A 22,967-nucleotide genomic window follows, 5' to 3' on the forward strand; every position below is an offset into this window, starting at 1 on the left:
GGGGATTCAGCACCAAACAAGCCTACCACCAGAGGGGCACAGACCCAGAAGAGCAGAGGCCCAGCCAAGAGTGGATGCTTCACTCTCCCATGAGAGTCTTGGCACATGTAATGTATAAAACACAGAGACTGAGCCAAAACAAAATTTTATTGAGCAACTACCAAATTACCTAACTACAGGGAGAAAATTAGAGGACTAAAACGAACACTTGCCTGTCCCCACTCCATCGTACTCTCTCCCACTGATGAAACATAAACACCAGAATTTCTTATTTAACAGATATTTCCTAAGCTCCTCCTGTGTGCCAGGGACCATGCTATAAACTAAAAAATACAACAATGAGCTAACTGGACATAATCTCTTGCTTTCTAGGAGGTTACAATTTAATGAAAGATATTCTTTTTGTAATCCCAAATTTGTAATTTTTGAGTTGAAAAAAAAAAAAAGCCTAATTTTAATGAAGATTTCATTCCTCTAAGTCCTTTATCCTGCATTGTTTTGTGCTCTTTCTTAGGCTATCCAAAAGATAGGTGGTTTTGATTAGGCCATTTGTAGGATTACACTGCCTATTTCTTAACTATTTTTCATAACAGAATTAGCATACACCTGGAGATTTTGAAATTGCACATTTTCCCTGGGTCTCCAAAAACAATATTCCTATTATTTTAATATCTTTGTGCTTCAAAGTTTTAAAAACATAGAAAAGAAAAACAGCATTAATAAACGGTCCCTGTGTCCATGTTCCCTTTATTACTAATATACTGACAAATTTGCTTAGACTTTTTTTTAATCATTATTATTTTTGGAAAAATAAATATTAATTGTAAAGAATTGAAACAAATAATAAAAATATAAAGATTAAAAACTTTTAAAGTCACTTCAAACTTCGTAAGTAATCCTCATAACTATTGGGTGGCTATAATGATGGACAGGAATTTTCCAAATTTGTTAGTACAAACCACAGATCCAAACAGCTTAGAGAATCCCAAGCAAAGAAAAATATGCCTAGGCATATCATAGTCAAACTCTTGAAAATCTGAGTAGGAAATCATGAGGGCAGCTTGGGGATGTGAAGGGAACATTGTATTCAAGAAAATAATGATAAAAATTAATACCATTCTCATCAGAAACTCTGGAAACCAGAAGACAATGGAATGACATCTTTAAAGTCCTGTAACAAACGAGAAAACAAAACCTGTTAACCTAGAAATCTACATCTGGTGAAAATATCCCTCTAACAGGAAGGTGCAGTAAAGACATTTGCAGGCAAAAGCTGAAAGAATTATTTTCAAAAAATCTGAGCTTTAAGAAATGCTAAAAAGCACTTATGCAGGTTGAAGGGAAAGGGAAATGATATAAGAGAAATCCAATTATATGGAAATTAGTGGCGAACACCAGAAAGAGTAGGTCATTAAATATAAAGGATCATTTAACAAAACATTCCTACTTTATACATATGTATGTCATTTTGTCTCAAAGACTATTGACTATTTTAAAGTAAAAATAACAACATTAAGTGAACATCATTTCAGGCATCTTTCTAGACATACTAAATATGATTGGATGCCTAATTATAAATAAAATTTAAATAATGTGACCATATTATAGTTGCTATAATATATTGGGTGGGCCAAAAAGTGCCTTCGGTTTTTTAAGTAAAAATAAAAGACACATTTTTCATTTTCACCAAGAACTTTATTGAACAATGTATTCACTCTTTTGTTCCACTACCGTCTGCCATTTTTCAGGCAACTTCATAATTCCAAAACTTTTTATCTTTTTGAGCAAAGAACTGTTCCAGGTGCCTTTTACAGTCTTCCAGGGAATGGAAATTTTTTCCATTAAGAGAATTTTGTAAAGACCAAAATAAATGGAAATCCGAAGGTGCAGTGTCTGGTGAATACGGCAGATGAATCAGAACTTCCCAGCCAAGTTGTAAGTTTTTGCCTGGTCATCAAAGAAACATGCGGTCTTGTGTTATCCTGATGGAAGATTATGCGTTTTCTGTTGACTAATTCTGGACGCCTTTCGTCAGGTGCCGCTTTCAGTTGGTCTAATTGGGAGCGGTACTTTTTGGAATTAATCATTTGGTTTTCCGGAAGGAGCTCATAATAGAGGACTCCCTTCCAATCCCACCATATACACAACATCACCTTCTTTGGATGAAGAACAGCCTTTGGTGTGGTTGGTGGTGGTTCACTTCGCTTGCCCCACGATCTCTTCCGTTCCACATTGCTGTACAGTATCCACTTTTCATCGCCCATCACAATTTGTTTTAAAAACGGAATGTTTTCATTACGTTTCAGTACAGAATCGCATGCGGAAATATGGTCAAGAAGGTTTTTTTCGTTTAACTTATGTGGAATCCAAACATCAAAGCGATTCACATAACCAAGCTAGTGCAAATGGTTTTCAGCGCTTGATTTGGATATTTTGAGTATGTCGTCTATCTCCCGTGTTATTATATAATGTTGATTGTTCTCAATTATTGTTTCGATTTGATCGCTATCAACTTCAACTGGTCTCCCCAAACATGGAGCGTCGTCCAGCAAGAAATCTCCAGCACGAACTTTGCAAACCACTTTTAACACTTTCAGCACCTTCTCCACACACTGCACAAATCCGTTTGCGTGTTTCAGTTGCGTTTTTACCTTTCTTGAAGTAATAAAGCATAATATGTCAAAAATGTTGCGTTTTTTCTTCCATCTTCAATATTAAAATGGCTACACAAAAATTCACCAATTTTGTTTTCTTTTTTTAAATGCATGCTGATATGACAGCTGTCACATACAGTCTAACAAAGTTGTCTCAAATGAAGTTAAAGACAACTAAGTGCTACTAGAGCCGTCTTATGGAAAAAACCAAATGAACCTTTTGGCCCACCCAATAAAAAATTTAATTTCAATTTATTTGAATTTGTCACAAGAAAAACTAAAATGGAAGAGAAATAATTGTTGAATAGCAAAAAATGCTTCTACACTGCAAAAGATATACTAATCATCACAAGAAAGATAAAGGTCTCTCTTAAGAAAAGAAATTATAAATACAGTAAAGGATTGGAATCACTGTTTTTTATGAGCTAGGTGTTTCAATTTTATAGTGTCAGTTGACTACATACTATAAAAGATGATAAAATCATCAATATTCAGAGCTCCTCCCATTTTCACTCTTCCCAACCTTAAGTATTTTTTTTGGTTAATATTATACTTTTTACATTGTCTAGACTTAACATTTACATTTGAATCTATAACTGTAATTCTGATAATTTTTTTAAGATTGGTCCTGTATCTAAATGCACAGATGCAGGTCCTTTTACGTGATCCTTTTACCATCATCATTACTGAATTCTGTTTTTTCCTTGGTATGGACAATTCATCTCTTTGTTAGTTATATTTTATTATCATGTAGTTTGGGTTGTAAGTTTTTTTCCCTGAGAAAATTTATTAATGCTGCATTCCCAGTATTATTTTTATGTTTGGTAATTTCAAATGCTATATTGGCTGGGTATAATATTCTTGGACCACTTTCTCCCACAGAACTAAGTAGATATTGCTCCATTGTCTTTTTTTTTAAAGATTTTTTTTTTTTTGATGTGGACCTTTTTTTTCTTAAGACTTTATTGAGTTTGTTACAATATAGCTTCTCTTTTTTATGTTTTGGTTTTTTGGCCCCAAGGCATGTGGGATCTTAGCTCCCGGACCAGGGACCGAACCAGCACCCACTGCATTGGAAGGTGAAGTCCCAACCACTGGACCACCAGGGAAGTCCCTCCATTATCATTTAACACTAAAAGTTGATGTAAAGAAGTCTGAAGGCAGCATAAAATTTACCACTTATTAAGAGATTCGTTTTTTTTCCCACTGGAATCTCTTAAAGTTTAAAACCTGGGGCTTCCCTGGTGGCGCAGTGGTTGAGAATCTGCCTGCCAATGCAGGGGACACGGGTTCGAGCCCTGGTCCGGGAAGATCCCACATGCCGCGGAGCAACTAAGCCCGTGAGCCACAACTACTGAGCCTGCGCGTCTGGAGCCTGTGCTCCGCAACAAGAGAGGCCGCGGCAGTGAGAGGCCCGCGCACCGCGATGAAGAGTGGCCCCCGCTCGCCGCAACTAGAGAAAGCCCTAGCACAGAAACGAAGACCCAACACAGCCATAAAGTAATTAATTAACTAATTAATTAAAAATTTAAAAAAAAAAAAAAAAACCTAATAAGGCTATGATGTGGTATTAAAGAATCTGTATCAAAATTTCCAGAGTACATGGTATTATACTTTCAATCTGCAGATTAAGTTTTTGTTTTGGTTTTTTTTTTCTCCAGGAAACTTTTCTTGTGTTAGTATTATATGTTTTTATTCATCTTCAGTTACATTCATTGGATTCCCTATTTCAAGGATAGCAATTTCCAGTTCTTGAGTATTTTTCTTACGGAGTAGCTTCTTTAATTCCTTTAATCTCTCTGGGTTTTTTTTTTAGTCTTAATTCATTGGAATTTTATATTAGCAAACTCTCTTCCTTTATTTTCAAATTCTCTGAGTCATGATATGCCTTATCCATAATCAGTTCCAGCTACTGACAGCACAGTTGTTCATCAACTCTCATGGCATCCGTGAGATATATGGTGTCTGTAAAACCAATCCCTCATTGCTTGTAGGTCTCCAGCTTCTTATTCCTCAAATATTTAAGTGCTAATACCACTATCACATTTATATTTTAATATCTAGACTGATTCAATTCTTTGTGTTTTAATGGCTAGCGAGACACTATCACCAGCATATTTTTATCACATATAATAACTCTTTGCCAGAATCTAAAATAAATATTAGAAACAGAGGCCACGTGGAGTCAATATGTCAGGTTGCTGAACACATTCAAGTCAGGATTGTTGAGAATTCTTGCTGTGTGGGTGTGTCCATGCTCACTGTTCTGTCACACTAGCTCCAACTGGCTGTGCATGCAGGCCAGCATTCAGAATGCAGACAAAATAATGAACTAATATTTCACTTTATTTAGAGACAGATAAAATTAAAGGAATGAGCCTGGGCAGCTGTTAAATGGGTTCATTTAATGCATTGGATAGTTTAACCACTTTCCTGTAACCTGAAGAAATTATGGGATGGGAGAGGCAGAGACAAAAAAGACTGCTGCCTAAGACTGTGCCTTTAGTTACAGTTTGATACCTGGTTTTACCCTCCTCTGAGATCTTTTTACAAGTCCTGCGAAGCTTAACTATTCTTAGTTGAGGGCTGTATCTTAGTCCTCAGAGGGGATACTCAGATGAGGTCTCCAAATCAGTATGAAGCCCTGAGACTTCACTTCCTTCAGAGATAGGCAGCTTAATCAGCTTCCCATTTTACCCACTTCTCCTCTGCCATCACTTCTCGGGAAAATGTGGCAAATGGCAGTGTTGATTCTTTCCCACCTCATATGGAACCAACATAAATTTTTGAGGTAAGCAGCCAAAATCTTCTGTACTTATTTGCTCCTTCAGATGTTAAGAGTATTTATTAACTCCTTTAGATCATTTTGGTCTCGTTTGTGTCTCACTGAACGTTTGCTAATAAGTTTAAATTCCTGAATCAAAAGAAATCCAAGGTTGGCCAATCCAGATACAATCTAACTAAAGACTTTTGAAAGCATTTTTCATCATTGTAGCAGGAGACCCAACAAAATAATCAAAACAGCAATGCACAGAAAGAATTTCCTTCTCTGTAAGCTTTCACTAAATAAGGAAAAGGAAGGACAGATGAATTATATACGTCCTGCTTCTGGAACAGTTAACCTATTATTTTGTAGGATATTGTTGTCTTTGTGAGCAACTTGGGAGTAGCAGCCAATGTTCTATCCTTGCATCTCATTATCTGGCAGTGCACATAGGGGTGGTCTGCAGATTGGATTGAATAATTGAGATTCTAGATTCTCTCTTAAAATTCTTTTACAGAACATCATACAAAGGAGAGCCTGAGATTTAACATACAGCGTTTGGAATAGGGACTTGTTTTCACTCTGAGGTCAGAAACCTCCACAGCTGAGTACTTTGGATAATGAAGGTCCTTTTTCTATATTCGCCCAGCCTGGGCTGGACATAGGCACATGTCATACAATCTGCATTTAAACATTCTTTTCTTTCCATTTTAACAGTGTTTATGTTTCCTGGCACACATCTAAAAGATTCAAAATATTTACTGTATATGTAAATATGCTTTTAAGGAAAAAAAAAACATGCAGTTTTCACATGCAAGTTATTTTCAGCAGACAGTTCCTTCTCTGAAACACAAAAGGCTAGATATAAAAACAAACAAGAGAGAAGTGCTGTTTTAACAAATGAATCCTTGGAGATGGATTTTTAGGACTTTTTTTTTTTCCTGATCCAGCTTTTACCCTATCACTTAGTAACGCTAAGAGAAATCCTGAAATAAATCGGTGACATTCTCACAGTTTTTAAGGCTGACAGTTTAATTTTTTTCCTGTTTTGTCTGTGGCCAATATAATTAGGTCATACCCATGTGAAAAATTACTTGTACAAGAAAAATTTTGGATGTGTATGTGTTTTCAGGAAGATTTGTTTCTGCTAATGTACATGACATCATTTGCACGTGAAACTAATTCACTTACCCTACCTAATTTAGAATATTAATGTTGTTTCCAAAAAACCAAAACGAGCCCAATTCAAAAGGGAATGAATGTTTCTGTTACTAATTTTTTATCATGGTTGGTTAGAGTAATTACATTTTAAAATATTTTTAGCAGGTAAACCACTGATCTTAAAACATATTTGTTAATTACATAGACTGGATGCCAACTGAGGAAGGGGTCATTCCAGTAGAAAGAGGAGAAAGGCCTAATTTATAACAATATTCCAGAAATGGCAACAGAGATCAAATGCTAGCATTCCTACCTTGCAGACTGTCCTCTAATTTCATTTTACATTAAAAGTTAGTTGTAATTCTTGTGCCTTGAGGATTTTCTAATAGACTTTTTACTATTTATACCAGCAGATACAAGTTTTAAGCCCACAATATTATTTGCTTTACTGCTTCTACACTGCCAGAAATATTAGGAGCTATGGGAGAATGCAAACTTAAAAAAAAATGACCATACTTATTTGTGTTTTATGAAGATCTTGACATTAACTCCTTTTCTTCTTTAACAAGCTGAGTGTCTTGCTTTCATTTTTGTGGATTAATTTAAGAATTTTAGTAATTAAGGAGATTCTTATTTGCTTCCAAAACTTAAACACCAGGATTAACAGACACAAAAGGCACAATTTAACATATTTTATTGGCTGAGTGTAAAGGTCAAAATTACCAAGCTTTGTAGAAGCACCATTAGAAGTATACAGTAGATCCCTTGTAGAAATCATGAAGGAAAGCCAGTGTAGGCAGTGTCTGGAACACAACTGTAAAATGTGAGTTGCTCTCTGTGACGGAAGCAGAGCAATTGTCAAGAGTTTGACTAGGTTGCAAAAGAATTTAAAGGGCCTGCAGATGTTTAAGAATGCACAAGATAGCTTTGTCGTTCCCATGTAACGTTTACTGAGAAGCAAGGCATGCTAAATATTAAGCAATCCATACTGAGTCCCTACCCAGCGACTTTATTTCCAACTGAGATAAGTAGGTGAGATATTTAAACAGAATTAGAAGGCTTAATTAGGGCTGCCCTTCCCTGAGTCTCCAAGGTGGCTGGAGCATTACTCACCATTTTGCTAAGAAAAAATAAATGAGACTAAGTGAGATAGGGGGGGAAAGACAGTAATTTTTCAGAAGGCAAGAGGTTTGCCCTCTAAAACAAAATGTACACAGCTAATCAGATATACTTCTGCAATTCTGTTTTCATGTATTCGTCGAGCTAGATTCAGAGTTACTGATGTTCTAACCAAGAAAAAAATGACTTCTAAGTGAGAGAGCAGTTTTCTCAAATGACACTGAAGAACTTTTGTGATATTCAGAAATTTACAGTGGCCTGTTGGTAGACTTCGAACATGTTCTGTCATTCCCAGCTTTGGGTAGCATTTGGAGAACACTTGTAGAAAATCAGCTATGCTTACAATCATGTTTATTCTTTAGCTATGGTAGCAGGACTTCCTTTAACATGCTAGTGTTCTCTTCTTTTGCAGGGACTGTACGTTTTTGTGGTTTATTTCATTCTGCACAACCAGACGTGTTGCCCTATGAAGGCCAGTTATACAGTGGAAGTGAATGGACACCCAGGACCCAGCACAGCCTTCTTCACACCCGGGAGTGGAATGCCTCCTGCTGGAGGGGAGATCAGCAAGTCTACCCAGAATCTGATCAGTGCTATGGAGGAGGTGCCTGCCCTTGCCCTTTCTCCTTCTCTGTCTCTCTCTCTCTCACTCTTTGATATACAACCTTTCCATTTTATGGAGTACAAGTTAAATGGTGCCATGTAACTTTTAAATCCTTTTCCTACTGACATTCTCTGATCTCTGGTATTTGCTCTGCTTACCATGGTATCATGTCTGTTATCTGATTCTTTTTCCTCCTTGCTTTGTGAGCTCTATTAACCAGCAGTTTGTACTGGGAAGTCAGAGCTCTTTCTTCAAAAGCTTCCTAATTGGTTACGGCAGTGACTGAATCTGCTTCAGAAATGGTTTTTCAAATACTGTTTCTTCCTGAAAATATTTTCACAGCTCTCTTCCTTTACTCATGCCAATCCACTGCTTCAATCCCAACAAACAAATAAACCTCCCAATGTTCTCCCTCCACGTCATTTTGGGTTCTTGTGTCTAAATCACATTGCCACCAACCTCTCAGTAGTGCCACCCATAGCATTGGTACCACTGCTTGTATTTTGAAACATACCTGAAGACATTTGTCCAGGAAGAGATGGTAAACAGGTCCCTGACAATTTCTGCAGTGCCTGAGATGTGCTTGCCTTCCATTCCTTACACAGCCCATGTTAGTGTCTCTGTATTAAAGAGCCAAGGGGGACAGTATTTGTGTTTGCATCCTGAAAAATGGCGGGAAATCAAAGTGCATATGTCTGAAAAGAAAACAGTTTATAGATAGTTAAGTAGGTAAATAGATAATCTACCTGCTCAGTGATTTTTTTTGTCTTCCATGTTAATTTAGAAAGTAATTTTATTCATGTCAGGTGAAAATTAAGGTAAGTGATCACAAATAAAGTACCATATTTAAAAATCTTGATATGTGTTTAGTACCCTAAAGTGTTCAGCGATCTAGTACCATTTCTATATCCCGTAAGCTCTTAGAACTGAATTATTTTCGCATCCCAGGTGATAACAATAGAAACGGATGTTTTTAAGATCAGCAGTGTGGGAGTAAATCTTTTAAAAAATGGTTTTTGTCTCTTTACTTGGCTACCCAGTTTAGCATTTGTCTAGATCGGGACTGTACATTAACCATTAGCCATGTGTGTCTGTTTAAATTTAAACTAGCCACAATTACTGAGAAGCAAGGCGTGCTAAATATTAAGCGATCCATACTGAGTCCCTACCCAGCAATTTTATTTCCAATTGAGATAAGTAGGTGAGATATTTAAACAGAATTATTTAAACAGAGACATAAATATTATATTTATTATAATATATAATATTATATTATTTTATTACTATATTAATTAATATATCATATAATTATATAATATAATATATTATATTTATATATATATATAATATATAAATAACGTTTAAAAGTCACTTCATCAGTCACCCTGGCCACGTTCTAGTGCTCCATAGCCACACGTATCTGGTAGCTACCATAATGGAGAACAAATATCTAAAACATTTGTGGCATCGCAGTGCTATACTGAACTGTACTGAACCATCACTGTGTTGAACAGTGCTATTCCAGATGTCCCGCTTCTTCGTGAGATCTTTTAAGGTTTCATGTTCTCTCAGATTTATTTCTCCAGCCCTCAAATCACTTTTCTCAGTGCGAGGCATCCCCGCAGTGTCTCAGAGAACCTTATATTGGGAGGCAGCAGCTGTGACAGTTCAGTTCCTGGCCTGAGCCACTACTTGAATGTTCACTGGGGGTGGAGCGCAGTGGCATACCCTGAAGTGTGCTCTGCATTCCTCAGCGGCTTACAATTGGCCTTGATCCAGCTGTCAAGGAGGGGCTGGCAGAGACATTCCAGAAAGCCACGCAGAGAAGGGAAAGCATTAGGAAAGGAAGGATTAAGGGGTATTTACCAGTAACCACAAGGGAAGCAAATATATTTACTCATTTCAAGATAGAACTATCTTTTTAGTCATTTAATTTTTAAAAAGGAGGACTTTAGCATTCTATCAAAGAGCTTTTCTTTTCAATTCAGTATATCCTCATAAATAGCTACTATACTTAAAATTATATGTTGTATCTTGAAGATTTAGGAGGGTTCTTCTCCAGTTCTTATATTTTTAACAGCTTTCTTTGCACATATTCTATGAAAAAATTTAACGTATTGATTGGGTTAAAAAATAATTCTCTTCTTCCACGCATGACAGCTTAGAAATCTACAAGTAACCCTTGTAGAGAAATTGTTTAGCATCACCAGATTAGACTGTCTCACGGAGAGACATACTTTTCTAAGGAACAAAGGTAAAATTAAAGTCAATTCTAAACAGTTCAACAGCCCTTTCACTTAGTCTTTGTAATGAGATGCAGAGATAAATAGCTCATATAGATTTCAGGGTAAGTATGTATATACTCATATTATGGTTTCCTTTTCTCCCAACCCCAACCCAAAAAGGTGCCACCTGACTGGGAGAGAGCATCCTTCCGACAAGCCAGCCAGGCCAGCCCTGACTTAAAGCCAAGCCCACAAAATGGCGCCACGTTCCCTTCCTCTGGAGGATATGGCCAGGGGTCACTAATAGCCGATGAGGAGTCGCAGGAGTTTGATGACTTGATATTTGCATTAAAAACTGGTATGTGAACCCACAAACCCCATTGGAAGTAGGCACTCTTGCTATGCTACAATTTCTATCTTCTTCCCATGAAGTTGCAAAAGTACAATCAGTCACCCGTACCACATCCCAATTCTCATGACCCATTCCTAATCCCAGCCGAATTCTAGGATATTTTGTTCTTGGCACCAAATATGAGACAACCTAAAAGTAATTGACAATTTGCTTTTAAGAAAAAGGCATACTCTAACTAGATGTAAATCTCTCTGCACTGGAATCTTGCTAGAACACCAAGAGACTGCTGAGTCATAAGAATCTGGTAGTGATCTCCCTGAGAGAGTTTTGCCTCTGACCTACCAAAGAGAATTTCTTATGGAGTATCTTTGGAGCAGAAACTTGCAAAGGCAACATAATGGGCCTCGTATAGTTCTACAGTTTTCAAAATGCCATCATATATATAGTATTTCATTGGCTCTTCCTATATGTTCAACTCCACTCAACCTGTGACCCCGATGGAGAGTTGTTTTCAAATCAAATATGCAACTTTTTTCTTTTCTTTTTTCCCTCAGAAAAATGTTGAACTGTCACTGTTAGAAAAAGTTCAGTGAACTTTTTCATTTCTAGATGTACAAACATGCAAGAAGATGTGTCCGTGTTCAGATGAACCTATTGAAATAGTTATTCAAAAGTGCATGCTACTATTTATATATTCCCACGTCAGATCAGTGCTTGGCAGTTGGTAAACCTTTTTTAGATGTTGTTGGAGAATGAATGAATGAATTCATTTCACGAATGAGTGAAAGAAAAATGAAACTTAGAGTTTGCTTGGAGGAATAGACATTAGATAAACATGACATAAAGAAGAGTAAAATAAGTAGTGGAAAGAGTTATTAATTATTGAGAATTCAAGGAAATTTTTTTTAAAACCTGCTCAGTTGATTCTTGAAGATATATAGAGCTTAAGTAAGTGAAGAGTGGAAGGAAAGCATTGCAGATTGAAGGAATAGAATTAGCCAAAGCCCAGGGCTGCAGGTGCATGACCTGCTTGGGGAGAAGAAGCATGCAGTGTGGCTGGGATGGAGGGTGAGTAAAGCCAGGCAGCAGGAGAAAAGCCCAGAAAGTAGTTTACCTGCATTGTTAATAAGTTACTGTAGTTCCTCAACTGGGTTTCAGCAAGCACCCTCCTTGGGATATTCCTAGACATCCTTGGTGAAATGATCCCCTGACCAAGTATATTTGGGAAACTGCAGAGATTCATAATTCACGTGAGCATTTTAGCAGCTCTAAAAAGTCCTGGAGTAAAGAAACCCACTTCACTTAATTTAACTTGGGGCTTCCAGGATACATTTAGTGATAGATTCATTTGGGGGAGCAGAAGACTTCCTGATACCCTGCATGATATTAAAATGCTCTTCAGATGCCATGCTAAGGGATGGGATTTTTATAGAACTCAGCCATCAAGGTTTTTGAGGAGAGGCACAACGTGTTCCCACTGGTTTTGAGGCAAAATAACTCTTAGGGAAGTCTGAAGAATAAATTTAGAAGCAAAATCAGAAAGGCTGAGAGGTGTTTACCGTGGTCCCAGGGAATAAGGTTTAGGCCTCAAATCTGGGGAGTGGAAAGAAAAAGGACAAGAAATGCTGAGGAAACACTGAGGACAGTCAGCAAAGGCTCATGCTTCTCAGCTAGGTGACTGAGGGGTCATACATAGAGCATTTTCTTGTTTATTTGTTTTCAAGGGGAAACTGATGAGTTCAGACTTGGATAATTTGATCATTCTGCCTGGTGACTCTTAAATAGTCAAGTTGGGATCTTTGGCGAGGGATCGGGGTTGGAAGTAATGGTCTGAAAGGCATCATGCAGAGATTACATTTGAAGCTATGGGGATGAATAAGTTTAGTCTGGAAGAGTGGAAGCTAAGAGAGGAGAAGAAAAGAAGTGAGGGAGGGAGAGGGAAGAAGGGAAAACACGAGAAAGGAAAAGGAACAAGAAGAACATCTAAGATAATACCTACGTTTAAGCGTAAAAAGAAGAGGGGCCCACAGAGGACACTGTAGCATGGTCAGCACGAAAACTAGAGAGAAGAGTTTCATGAAGTAGGAAGGAACAACGGTATAAAATGCTCATTCGAGCTAGGACTGAAAGGGGGCTTTCAGATTACAAATAGTTCCCAGGGTAGATTATGTCCCCAGCACTGCAATGCAGTCAGTTGATGTTACAGCACTGGAAGCATAAAATGAATTCTTGCAACGTAATTAAGTTAGATCTGGGTCCTATATATATATATAACAAGTATTAAATACATTCCATTCCGGAATGTATGGAATGACTTACTTACTTATAGACTGAGTTTAGCATTCCTTAGAGTTCACTAAACTCTTCAGGAAGTAAATACTTTAAAAGACCACAATAGCAGTCTGTAACACTGGCCCCCTTTATTTTTAGAAAAGGTCCGATAATAATCAAGTACCACCCCCTAGATGCTTTCCATCATGCAATATGGTCAAATCAAAGGAGCAGTCCGCCTGCCACTCCATCCACAGTGGAATTCACAATTGATACATAGGCCAGATGTGGACCAACAGGGAGTTTTACTTGACCTTCATTGCACTTTAACAGTTTTTTGTGGCAAAATTTTAAAATTTAGAGATATCCCATAAAAATCCAGAATTTCTTTAAAAAAAAATCTACCAATAGAGTGCTTAAAATCTAACACAACACTGCTTGATTGGAGCTGAGTAATGGCTGCCCCTTTAGACAGGACATGAGCTCTTCAGTTTGTCCAGTGCCCACCAGACCTGTGTCACTGATTTATGTGAGCCTCCCTGGCACCTGTGATGTTTGAGTTTGCAAACCTTGACCTATCTCAGGTCCACCTTAACTGTGGGCCACTCCAAGTCAACTACTGGGAACAGTGGGACTTCCAAGTCTTTTTCATTTGAACCCCTAAACAAACTTGAAAAGTTATGTTACCCTTTGCATATATCTAAATAAACATCCGAAGGTTTTCATAAGTTTAAATAGAGTCAAACAATGTCATTTCTATTGTATTATAAATTTTAGGGTTTAAGGGCCTAAGTACCAGAGCAATTTGATACCCACTGCTATTCATTTTATTTTAAATATATGCAAGAAAGCTTTTCTTTTACATTTGGGGATTTTACACTATTCTCTTTTCTCTTTGAACTTGTATTACCAGTCTACTCCAGACACAGAATTTTATCCTAATGTAATATATTTTATGTTTGAAATTCATTTAATTGGTATAAAATAGAAGCCCTTGCCCCAAAGCCAGTCATGGACTTGTTTTTCCATTTGAATTTTAGCCATATTGAATTCCTTAAAGGAAAAAAAAAAAAAAAAAAAAAAAAAGGGACACAAAGGAAAACACTATTGACCTTTTTCATTTTTAAAATAAATTGTCTTTCTATGAGAAATTCACATTTCACTCTAAAAAGAGGACATCATATCTTTCAATTAGTTGTTCTTGAAATGCATCAGCCTCTCCACAGGCAAATGAGACACTCAGTTCTAGACTAGTGATGCCATGGTTATTATTAGTTATTTTAATAGAACTCTCCAATGTATCATCAGTGTCCCCAACCAGGACTTTGGGAGAATGAGAACAGTCACCCTGGGACAGCGTCCATTTAGGGAAGAGGAGAAGGTAGTGAGCTAACTAGAACAGATTCAGCCCACACAGAGTGTGAGTGCAGGATGGAGGGGCATGTACTCTGTTTACATCCCTAACAAGAAGTGTTTTGAGTACTGGCATTTTTATGTTGATCCAAAGCTGACAAGATTCTAGAAAATGTCAAACTGGGAGCCTGTTGGGCTTAGAAACAGGGTGTTTTTCCACAGGGGCTTCTCCCAGAGGGACTAATCTGATTCTCCATCATCCTTAGTCCCTTAACTTCCTGATTTTACCTCAGACCAATGACACTAATGTCATGGTAAACGTTTCCCTACCGGAAACTTTTTGTTTGTTTTTTTGTTTTGTTTTTTTTATTTTTGGCTGCGTTGGGTCTTCGTTGCTGTGCACGGGCTTTCTGTAGTTGTGGCGAGTGGGGACTACTCTTCGTTGCGGTGCGCAGGCTTCTCACTGCAGTGGCTTCTCTTGTTGTGGCACGTGGGCTCAGAAGTTGTAGCTCATGGGCTCTAGAGCGCAGGCTCAGTAGTTGTGGCGCACGGGCTTAGTTGCTCCATGGCACGTGGGATCTTCCCGGACCAGGGATCGAACCCGTGTCCCCTTCATTGGCAGGCAGATTCTTAACCACTGCGCCATCAGGGAAGTCCCCTACTGGAAACCTTTAAATGATTTCTTTTTCAGCCAGAAGAAAATAAATAAGTCCTTGAACACAAATGAAAACATTCAGAATCAAGGTCCAAATTCATGAACTCCTCAAAGGACTCATAAATTTCTCTTTCAGAGACATCACATAAAACTACAATGACTTATTTAACTTCAAGAACTTTTGCAGCCCAATGTACTAAACAAAGTTAGGTGGTCATCAAGGTGGAAAAGTAAAATTTGGAAAGTTTTTTTTTTAATAAATTTATTTATTTTTTATTTTTTTATTTTTTTATTTTATTTTTGGCTGCGTCGGGTCTTTGTTGCTGCATGCAGGCTTTCTCTAGTTGCGGTGAGCGGGAGCTACTCTTCGTTGCAGTGAGTGGGCTTCTCCTTGCGGTGGCTTCTCTTGTTGTGGAGCATGGGCTCTAGAGCGCAGGCTCAGTAGTTGTGGAGCACGGGCTTAGTTGCTCTGTGGCAACATGTGGGATCCTCCTGGACCGGGCTCGAACCCGTGTCCCCTTCGTTGGCAGGAAGATTGCTAACCACTGCACCACCAGGGAAGCCCAAATTTGGAAAGATTTAGATTTTTTTTTTCCTCAGGAGAAGATGAAGGAGTATGACCTTTGTATCACTGCCGCATTTTAAAAGGCCATAGAAAATAAGAGTGGGCTCATAGAGGGTTCAGAGAGCTCTGTGTTGGAATCCTAGCTCTGCAGTCTACTATCTGTGTGACTTTCAGTAAGGAACTCAACCTTTCAGTTTCCTCATTTATCAAATAAATGTTCTTCTTTAAAAATATTTAATTTATTTATTTTTGGCTGCATTGGGTCTTCATTGCTGCATGCGGGCTTTCTCTAGTTGCGGTGAGCAGGGACTACTATTCCTTGCGGTGCGTGGGCTTCTCATTGCAGTGGCTTCTCTTGTTGCGGAGCACAGGCTCGAGGCGCGCGGGCTTCAGTAGTTGTGTCATGCGGGCTCAGTAGTTGTGGTGCACGGGCTTAGTTGCTCCGTGGCATGTGGGATCTTCCCGGACCAGGGCTCGAACCCGTGTCCCCTGCATTGGCAGGTGGATTCCTAACCACTGTGCCACCAGGGAAACGCATCAAATAAGTGTTCTTATTGTAAGTTTTCATGAAGTTTGGAGATTGTCTATGTGAAGAATCTACCACAGTGTCTGGCAGAATTTAAATTCAGTATGTGATATAAATTATTTGTTGGGTTCGATTTGTTGTTATGTTTAAAAACACTTTTAAATATTCATAATGTCTTCTGTAACACCTGGGTGTTCACTGTACCATAACTATTGAGTGAGGGAGGTTCGTGCTTGAATGTATGCCAAGGAGTTTGAAATTTATTCTATAGACAAATATGAACACGTGAAACCTGTGGGACAGAGAAGTCACACGAATAGAGCTGCCCCCATAAGAGGCTGTAGGATGTAAAAGACAACACCCTACGTCTGGGGTCAGAAGTCCAGTTGGGGGACTTCCCTGGTGGTCCAGTGGTAAAGATCTGCCTTCCAATGCAGGGGACACGGGTTCGATCCCTGGTCAGGGAACTAAGCTCCTACATGCCGCGGGGCAATTAAGCCCACATGCCACAACTACTGAGCTCGCGCCTCAACTAGAGCCCACGTGCCACAAACTACAGAGCCCACGTGCCCTGGAGCCCACGCCACAACTACAGAGAGAAAACCCGCATGCCACAACTACAGAGAGAAAACCTGCACGCCACAACTACAGAGAAGCCCGCACACCATAAGGAAGAACCCGCACCACAACGAAAGACCCCGCACGCCTCAGCGAAGACCCCGCATGCCTCAACTAGGACCCGACGCAGCCAAACAAATAAAGTTTAAAAAAAAAAATTAAAAAAGAAAAGAAGTCCAGTTGGATATCTTCATTCTGTGACTTCCCTGCTGTGTGACGTGGGCAACTCAGTGAACACCTCTGATCCCCATTCAGTCCCTATGTCTGTAAAACAGGACTAATAATCATGCTTTCCTAACTAAAGCATGTTGAAATGTTGAGGAAAGGAGAGACGCTGGATGAATGTAAATTATTACTTGTAGTTCCTTTGACATTGCCTGTTCAGTCTACCAAGGGGGAGAGTTAACTGTTATCACAGTTGCTGGCTTTTTCGTGAATTTTTGGCTTAAAATTTAAGCATGAAAATACCTTTCAGAAAATCAGGATACTTACTGCCAAATACCTTCCTAGACCATTGAATGAATTACAAAGAGACAAGAAACCTGGGCTGTGTTCCCAGTTCTGCCGTGTTATACTTGTATGTAGAATGTGTCCTTTCTGAGTCTCAGCAAGGGGTTAGGATTTGGGTATTGTGCATTTATGTCAACTGGGAGGAAATTGAAAAGGAGGATGAGGTGGATCGTACAGATGTGGTGACTCAGGGGAGGCTGTATCTAGAACTTGCTGACATCTTCCAGGGCTCTGGGCTACTGAACAAGCTGGTGACACCCAGTCGCTTGTAAAGCTGCACCCCACGTTGAACCTTCCAGCCCAGTGTGCTTCGTCCCTCACAGTCTGCTCAGCAGGCTCTTAGTTCAGAACTTCTAGTGTGCTTTGTCCCCATGCTGGGCAGACGCTTATGCATTCCTAGTGGCATTTAGAGCAGGCCAACCTTGAAATCAGAGGGAGTTGGTGCTCGTTTGTTCATTAAGCCCCACTCTTCCCTGGTGCTAATGCTGGGGTCCTCTCTGTTTCTCTGTAGTTGACCCCATATTGGGCAACTCTGTTACTCACCGAGATCAAGCTGCAATAGGCCTCAGGGCCTCAGTCACCTTCTCTTTATAAAATGGCAATGTGTCACTGATCCACTTGGTGGTTCTTCTAAGTTGGACAGTTCCTCTGCTTCCCTGGCAGAGAAACATGGGCCCTTTGTCCTTCAAAGGCAGTGTGGCAAACTCAAATGTTACTCACATGTAGGGCCAGTCAAACACCATAACTGATTCAAGAGGGCTGATAAAAACAGCGGCATAGGGCTTCCCTGGTGGCGCAGTGGTTGAGAATCTGCCTGTCAATGCAGGGGACACGGGTTCGAGCCCTGGTCTGGGAAGATCCCACATGCCGCAGAGCAGCTGGGCCCGTGAGCCAAAATTACCGAGCCTGCACGTCTGGAGCCTGTGCTCCGCCACAAGAGAGGCCGCGATAGTGAGAGGCCCGCGCACCACGATGAAGAGTGGCCCCCGCTTGCCGCAACTAGAGAAAGCCCTCACACAGAAACGAAGACCCAACACAGCCATAAATAAACAAACAAACAAACAAAGAAGTGGAGAATTGTTTTAAAAAAAACAAACAAACAAACAGCGGCATATCAGAAGGTAGTACCTGATCCATGTTTTGGTTGTTGTTGTTTTATACAATCCAGAAATACAGGCCCAGTGTTGCCTTGTCTTCTACTTTTTAAAGAGTAACCCCAAATCTGATTTTTTATGTTAAATGTATTCATTTTTAAATCATGGCAACTAACTAAATTTTTGAAGATACATTGTCATTAGTAATATGCTAGTTCTTAACTTGAGGAAAGAGTTCGTGGGTGTTTGTCACGTTTTGCTTCATGACTTACATGTACATTATATATAGAGGTACCCTACAATTTATCATCCATACCAGGACAATTCAAGAGAGTAAAAGGGGTGTGATTAATAATTTTTTCAGGTATAAACTAGGACTTTTCTTTTCAAATATTGCATCCTCCAGCTCCCTGCTTGAAGGAATAGTAAAAGAAGTATTTGTGAAAGGGTGTGGAAATGGGGCTTGACGGATAGGTAGGAAGACCCTCAGGCTGGATTTACATGGCACTGCAGGACCAGTCAAGAGACATCACTTTGAGAAAGCTCTCCAATGGGCAAAAGTTGGAATATGTCTATCTGGTGAGGTCCAGCCGGGTTAGGAGTATCTTGAAAGGCAAGGCAGAGGGTTCCAGGCTGACGCAGTTGACAACAGGAACTAATGTTTGTTCTTGAGAAGGCAGTGGAATGCAGAATGGATCAGAGGAACAGAACAGGCAATACAAATGGAAGAGGAATTTTCAAGAACTAGGATGCAGAGCATAATTTATTAATACGTTGAGCAAACATTTACTGAACACTCACAGTGTGCCGGGCACTGTCCTATTAGCTAACAGACATAATCCAATGGGTGAATCTGAAATTTTAAAAGAGAATCATCATGTTTCCATGGGTAGCAGAGGGGATACTACCTGAGTTGATATTTATAGGAAGAGTGGAAGCAGCCAAGCTAAAGCATTGAGGGGGCAGAGAAAGAGCATCCTAGGCAGAAATGCTTGAATAATAACACGGTGGGGAAAGGGAGTGACCAGCAGCTCTAGTGAGACATTAGGCTAGAGAGCAGGCAAGAATCAGGTGGATCGTGCCTTGAAGCTGGGCTGAAGACAAGCCCTCCAGAGGTCAGACAGCAGGAGGAGATACAAAAGAAAGCAGAATAGCTTTGGAAAGGGTCAACAGGGGACTTCCCTGGTGGCGCAGTGGTTAAGAATCCATCTGCCAATGTAGGGGACACAGGTTCGAGCCCTGGTCCGCGAAGATCCCACATGCCGCCGAGCAGCGAAACCCGTGCGCCACAACTACTGAGCCTGTGCTCTAGAGCCCGCAAGCCACAACTACTGAGCCCACGTGCAACAACTACTGAAGCCCACACGCCTAGAGCCCGTACTCCACAACAAGAGAAGCCACTGCAATGCGAAGCCCGAGCACCGCAAGGAAGAGTAGCCCCCGCTCACCGCAACTAGAGGAAGCCTGTGCGCAGCAACGAAGACCCAATGCAACCAAAAATAAATAAATAAATTTATTTAAAAAAGGAAAGAAAGAAAGAGTCAACAGGTCAGTGGATGAGTGGATGAGGTGGGCCAGTGCAGTGTCAGAGAAACAAAGCCAGGAAGTGGGGTTTCAACAGCAGCCTTTAACAGAGAGAGGGTGGGAAGGACAGAGACCCAAAAGAGGGAGGGTTTGGCTAGAAAGGTCATTAGTGGGCTCCTGCTTCCATCTCCAAATAGGTTAAGAAAAAGCTAATCCACTATCTTCCCATAGTTACTAACTGCAGAATTGCCTTTCCTACATCTCAGACAGATAGGGAAGTCTCAGCTGCCCAGGCAACTGGTTTTTCACTTCCCTTCTTGTTTGCAGTCTTGTGCCCAGCAGAGGGGGTGGGGCTGGGAACTGTAATCTCTGGTGATTCAGCCAACAGCACACTCTGTGACCACATCCCTAGTCTGTGTGTGTGTGTGTGTGTGTGCATGAGAGAGAGAGAGTGTGTGTGTGTGTTTATGTGTTCCTCTGCACATTACAGAAGAAAACAACAAGGTGTCAGTCTAACATAGTGTCAAGTTTTCCGAATTATTCTGAGTTGTGAAAAAAGTAGTAAACAGTGGAACGTCCTCAAAACAGAGATTCCAGGCGCTATCTCCAGTTAACAGCTAGCTTTGTGGGATTCTTGTGCGGATCTGTTTTGGCGCTGTGTTACATAATTATTTTTATCTTGGGAGCAGATCTGAGTCATTGAGAGCCAGTGTCTTCTGGGCACTGATATGATACCAGGTGTTGTCAATGCAGTTTTCTTCTCGGATCCCTGCCAAACTGAGTCTCAGCTGAAGGACCTACTAGGTTCGGTACATGCAAGGTTGGAGGTTATACGTTTTCTAACAGCAAATCCTACCCCCCTGCTGAAAAATTCTAATAACCTGCCTGATTTTTTTATTTTAGTAAGCCCCCAATTAAGAAATGCTGTTCTTTGGAGTAAGTTATACCTGTCAACCATGTAGAAACAGAAAAAAAGATTGAGAAGCCAAAGTCGTGTCTTTAGAAATTAATTTGTACTTATAAAAACTACCAAAAGGAATTTAAAATACAGTTTTATAATTGCTAGGTTTTAATAATATTTATTCTAAAGGTATAGCTCACTTTTTACTAATATAATAGAAATAAACGTGTGTTGACTTACTGTAACTTGACCATTAATTTGCTGGACTAATAGTTGGGAGTTTTGTGTTTATTCTTTTTCTATTGCAGGTGCTGGTCTCAGTGTCAGTGATAATGAATCTGGTCAAGGCAGCCAGGAGGGAGGCACCTTGACTGACTCCCAGATCGTAGAACTCAGAAGGATCCCCATCGCCGACACCCACCTCTAGCACCTCAGTAACCATTAGAATGAGGGTACTTCCCTGTTTGTATTGGCTCTGTGCTAAAACTTTCTAAGTACATGCAGCCATATGATAGGACTCTGTGAATTGTACTGGATGACTAACCCAGAGGTGATTGTTGTGTTTGGAATATAAATTACTTATCTTTGTGCAACCTGAAAATTAACTGCTATAATGAAAGACTGGATCGATTTGTATCAGTTAATAGGATTGACATATCAGTTAATAGAATGTACATATTCCAAGAGTATTAGTTGTTTTTTAGTGATGCTACATGGCTAACATTGTTTAATAAAGGTAATAACAATCAATAAAAACCATAGAATCCGTTTGGCATGACCCAGGCTCATTATTTATGAGGAAATATTGTACCTGAGCAAAGAAACAAACTCTATCAAGATGATGTCCAGCACCCCGTTTCTTCCCACATTGATACAGGTGACCCAGATTTAAGACTTCACCTTCATTCCTAAAAACCATGAAATGTACTGTCTGTTGATTTTGCACCTGAGTGTCGACGGAGTACTGTAGTTTACATAGTCTTTGATCAAAAGTATGTATTTCTGCTCATTATAAAATTAGGGATCTGAACATTTTCCAGAATGAATGTTATGTTCCCAGTTAAAAATAACTCCATCAAGCATTTTAGTACAGCTAAGAAGAGGATCATCCAAACAGTGCAGAGTTTGTTTGGGAGAAATATTTCTTGGTTTGGATTTTTCAGTCTTTGTCTTGGAATGAGAAATCAGCAAGTATGTCCTAGAACAAACCCTATTATGTTCAAGATGATTTCATTGACTATGGTTCCAGAGGAATCATTAAGAACAGAACAAGTTTGTTCTAAGAAAGCCTTTTTGACCTTTTATTTTTGAATTCTTAAGTATTTGGGGAAAAATCAGTAGTCATTTCAAGAAAAAATTTTAAAATTGAAAAAAAATCTGCCTAAGGGAAAATTTTGTTCTGTTAATCACTTTACTTAAAACCATAATTAAAACACCCAAGTGTTCTGTCATCACTGTGAAGCATGGCTTTATTTTTTATAAAACCTGAGGTGGCATTACTGATCTTGATGAATTATAAAATGACTCTCCTTTCTTCTTCCTATTGGTCCTCCCCTACTTCCATCTCCTCGTATATTGAGTTTTGATCAGTGACTTTTTAGGTAGGAAACAAAAGCTGCACAACAAAATCAAACAGCCTAAAAGACAAAGGCAGCATCATTGGCAGAGTTATAATCCTTTTTAGGAAGTTTAGAAATGGTGCTAATAAGATTGAATTTACGTTACATGACAAATAAGTTAGTGTCTCTCTCAACCTACAGCATTGTACTGTAGTCTCTTCCAAAATAAGAAGCAATTGATGGGGCTTCCCTGGTGGCGCAGTGGTTGAGAATCCGCCTGCCAATGCAGGGGACACGGGTTCGAGCCCCGGTCTGGGAAGATCCCACATGCCGCGGAGCAACTAGGCCCCTGTGCTCCGCAACAAGAGAGGCCGCGATAGTGAGAGGCCTGCGCACTGCGATGAAGAGTGGCCCCCGCTTGCCACAACTAGAGAAAGCCCTCGCACCCGCTTGCCACAACTAGAGAAAGCCCTCGCACAGAAACGAAGACCCAACACAGCCAAAAATAAATA

At 39.7% G+C, this 22,967-nt stretch overlaps 1 protein-coding gene across 1 annotated transcript in view; it reads left to right on the top strand.

Moving 5' to 3' along the window:
* ADGRV1 (adhesion G protein-coupled receptor V1) overlaps positions 1–21,985 on the top strand; it is a 542,977-nt gene extending 520,992 nt beyond the window's left edge. The window contains exons 89-91 of the mRNA XM_068534844.1: positions 8,111–8,302; positions 10,708–10,885; positions 21,205–21,985. Of these exons, the coding sequence (XP_068390945.1) occupies positions 8,111–8,302; positions 10,708–10,885; positions 21,205–21,323 (489 nt within the window). The 3' untranslated portion in view covers positions 21,324–21,985. The remainder of the gene's footprint in view (positions 1–8,110; positions 8,303–10,707; positions 10,886–21,204) is intronic.
* Positions 21,986–22,967: the final 982 nt, after the last annotated feature.

Source organism: Eschrichtius robustus, chromosome 2, assembly GCF_028021215.1.
Source record: "Eschrichtius robustus isolate mEscRob2 chromosome 2, mEscRob2.pri, whole genome shotgun sequence".
NCBI lineage: Eukaryota > Metazoa > Chordata > Mammalia > Artiodactyla > Eschrichtiidae > Eschrichtius > Eschrichtius robustus.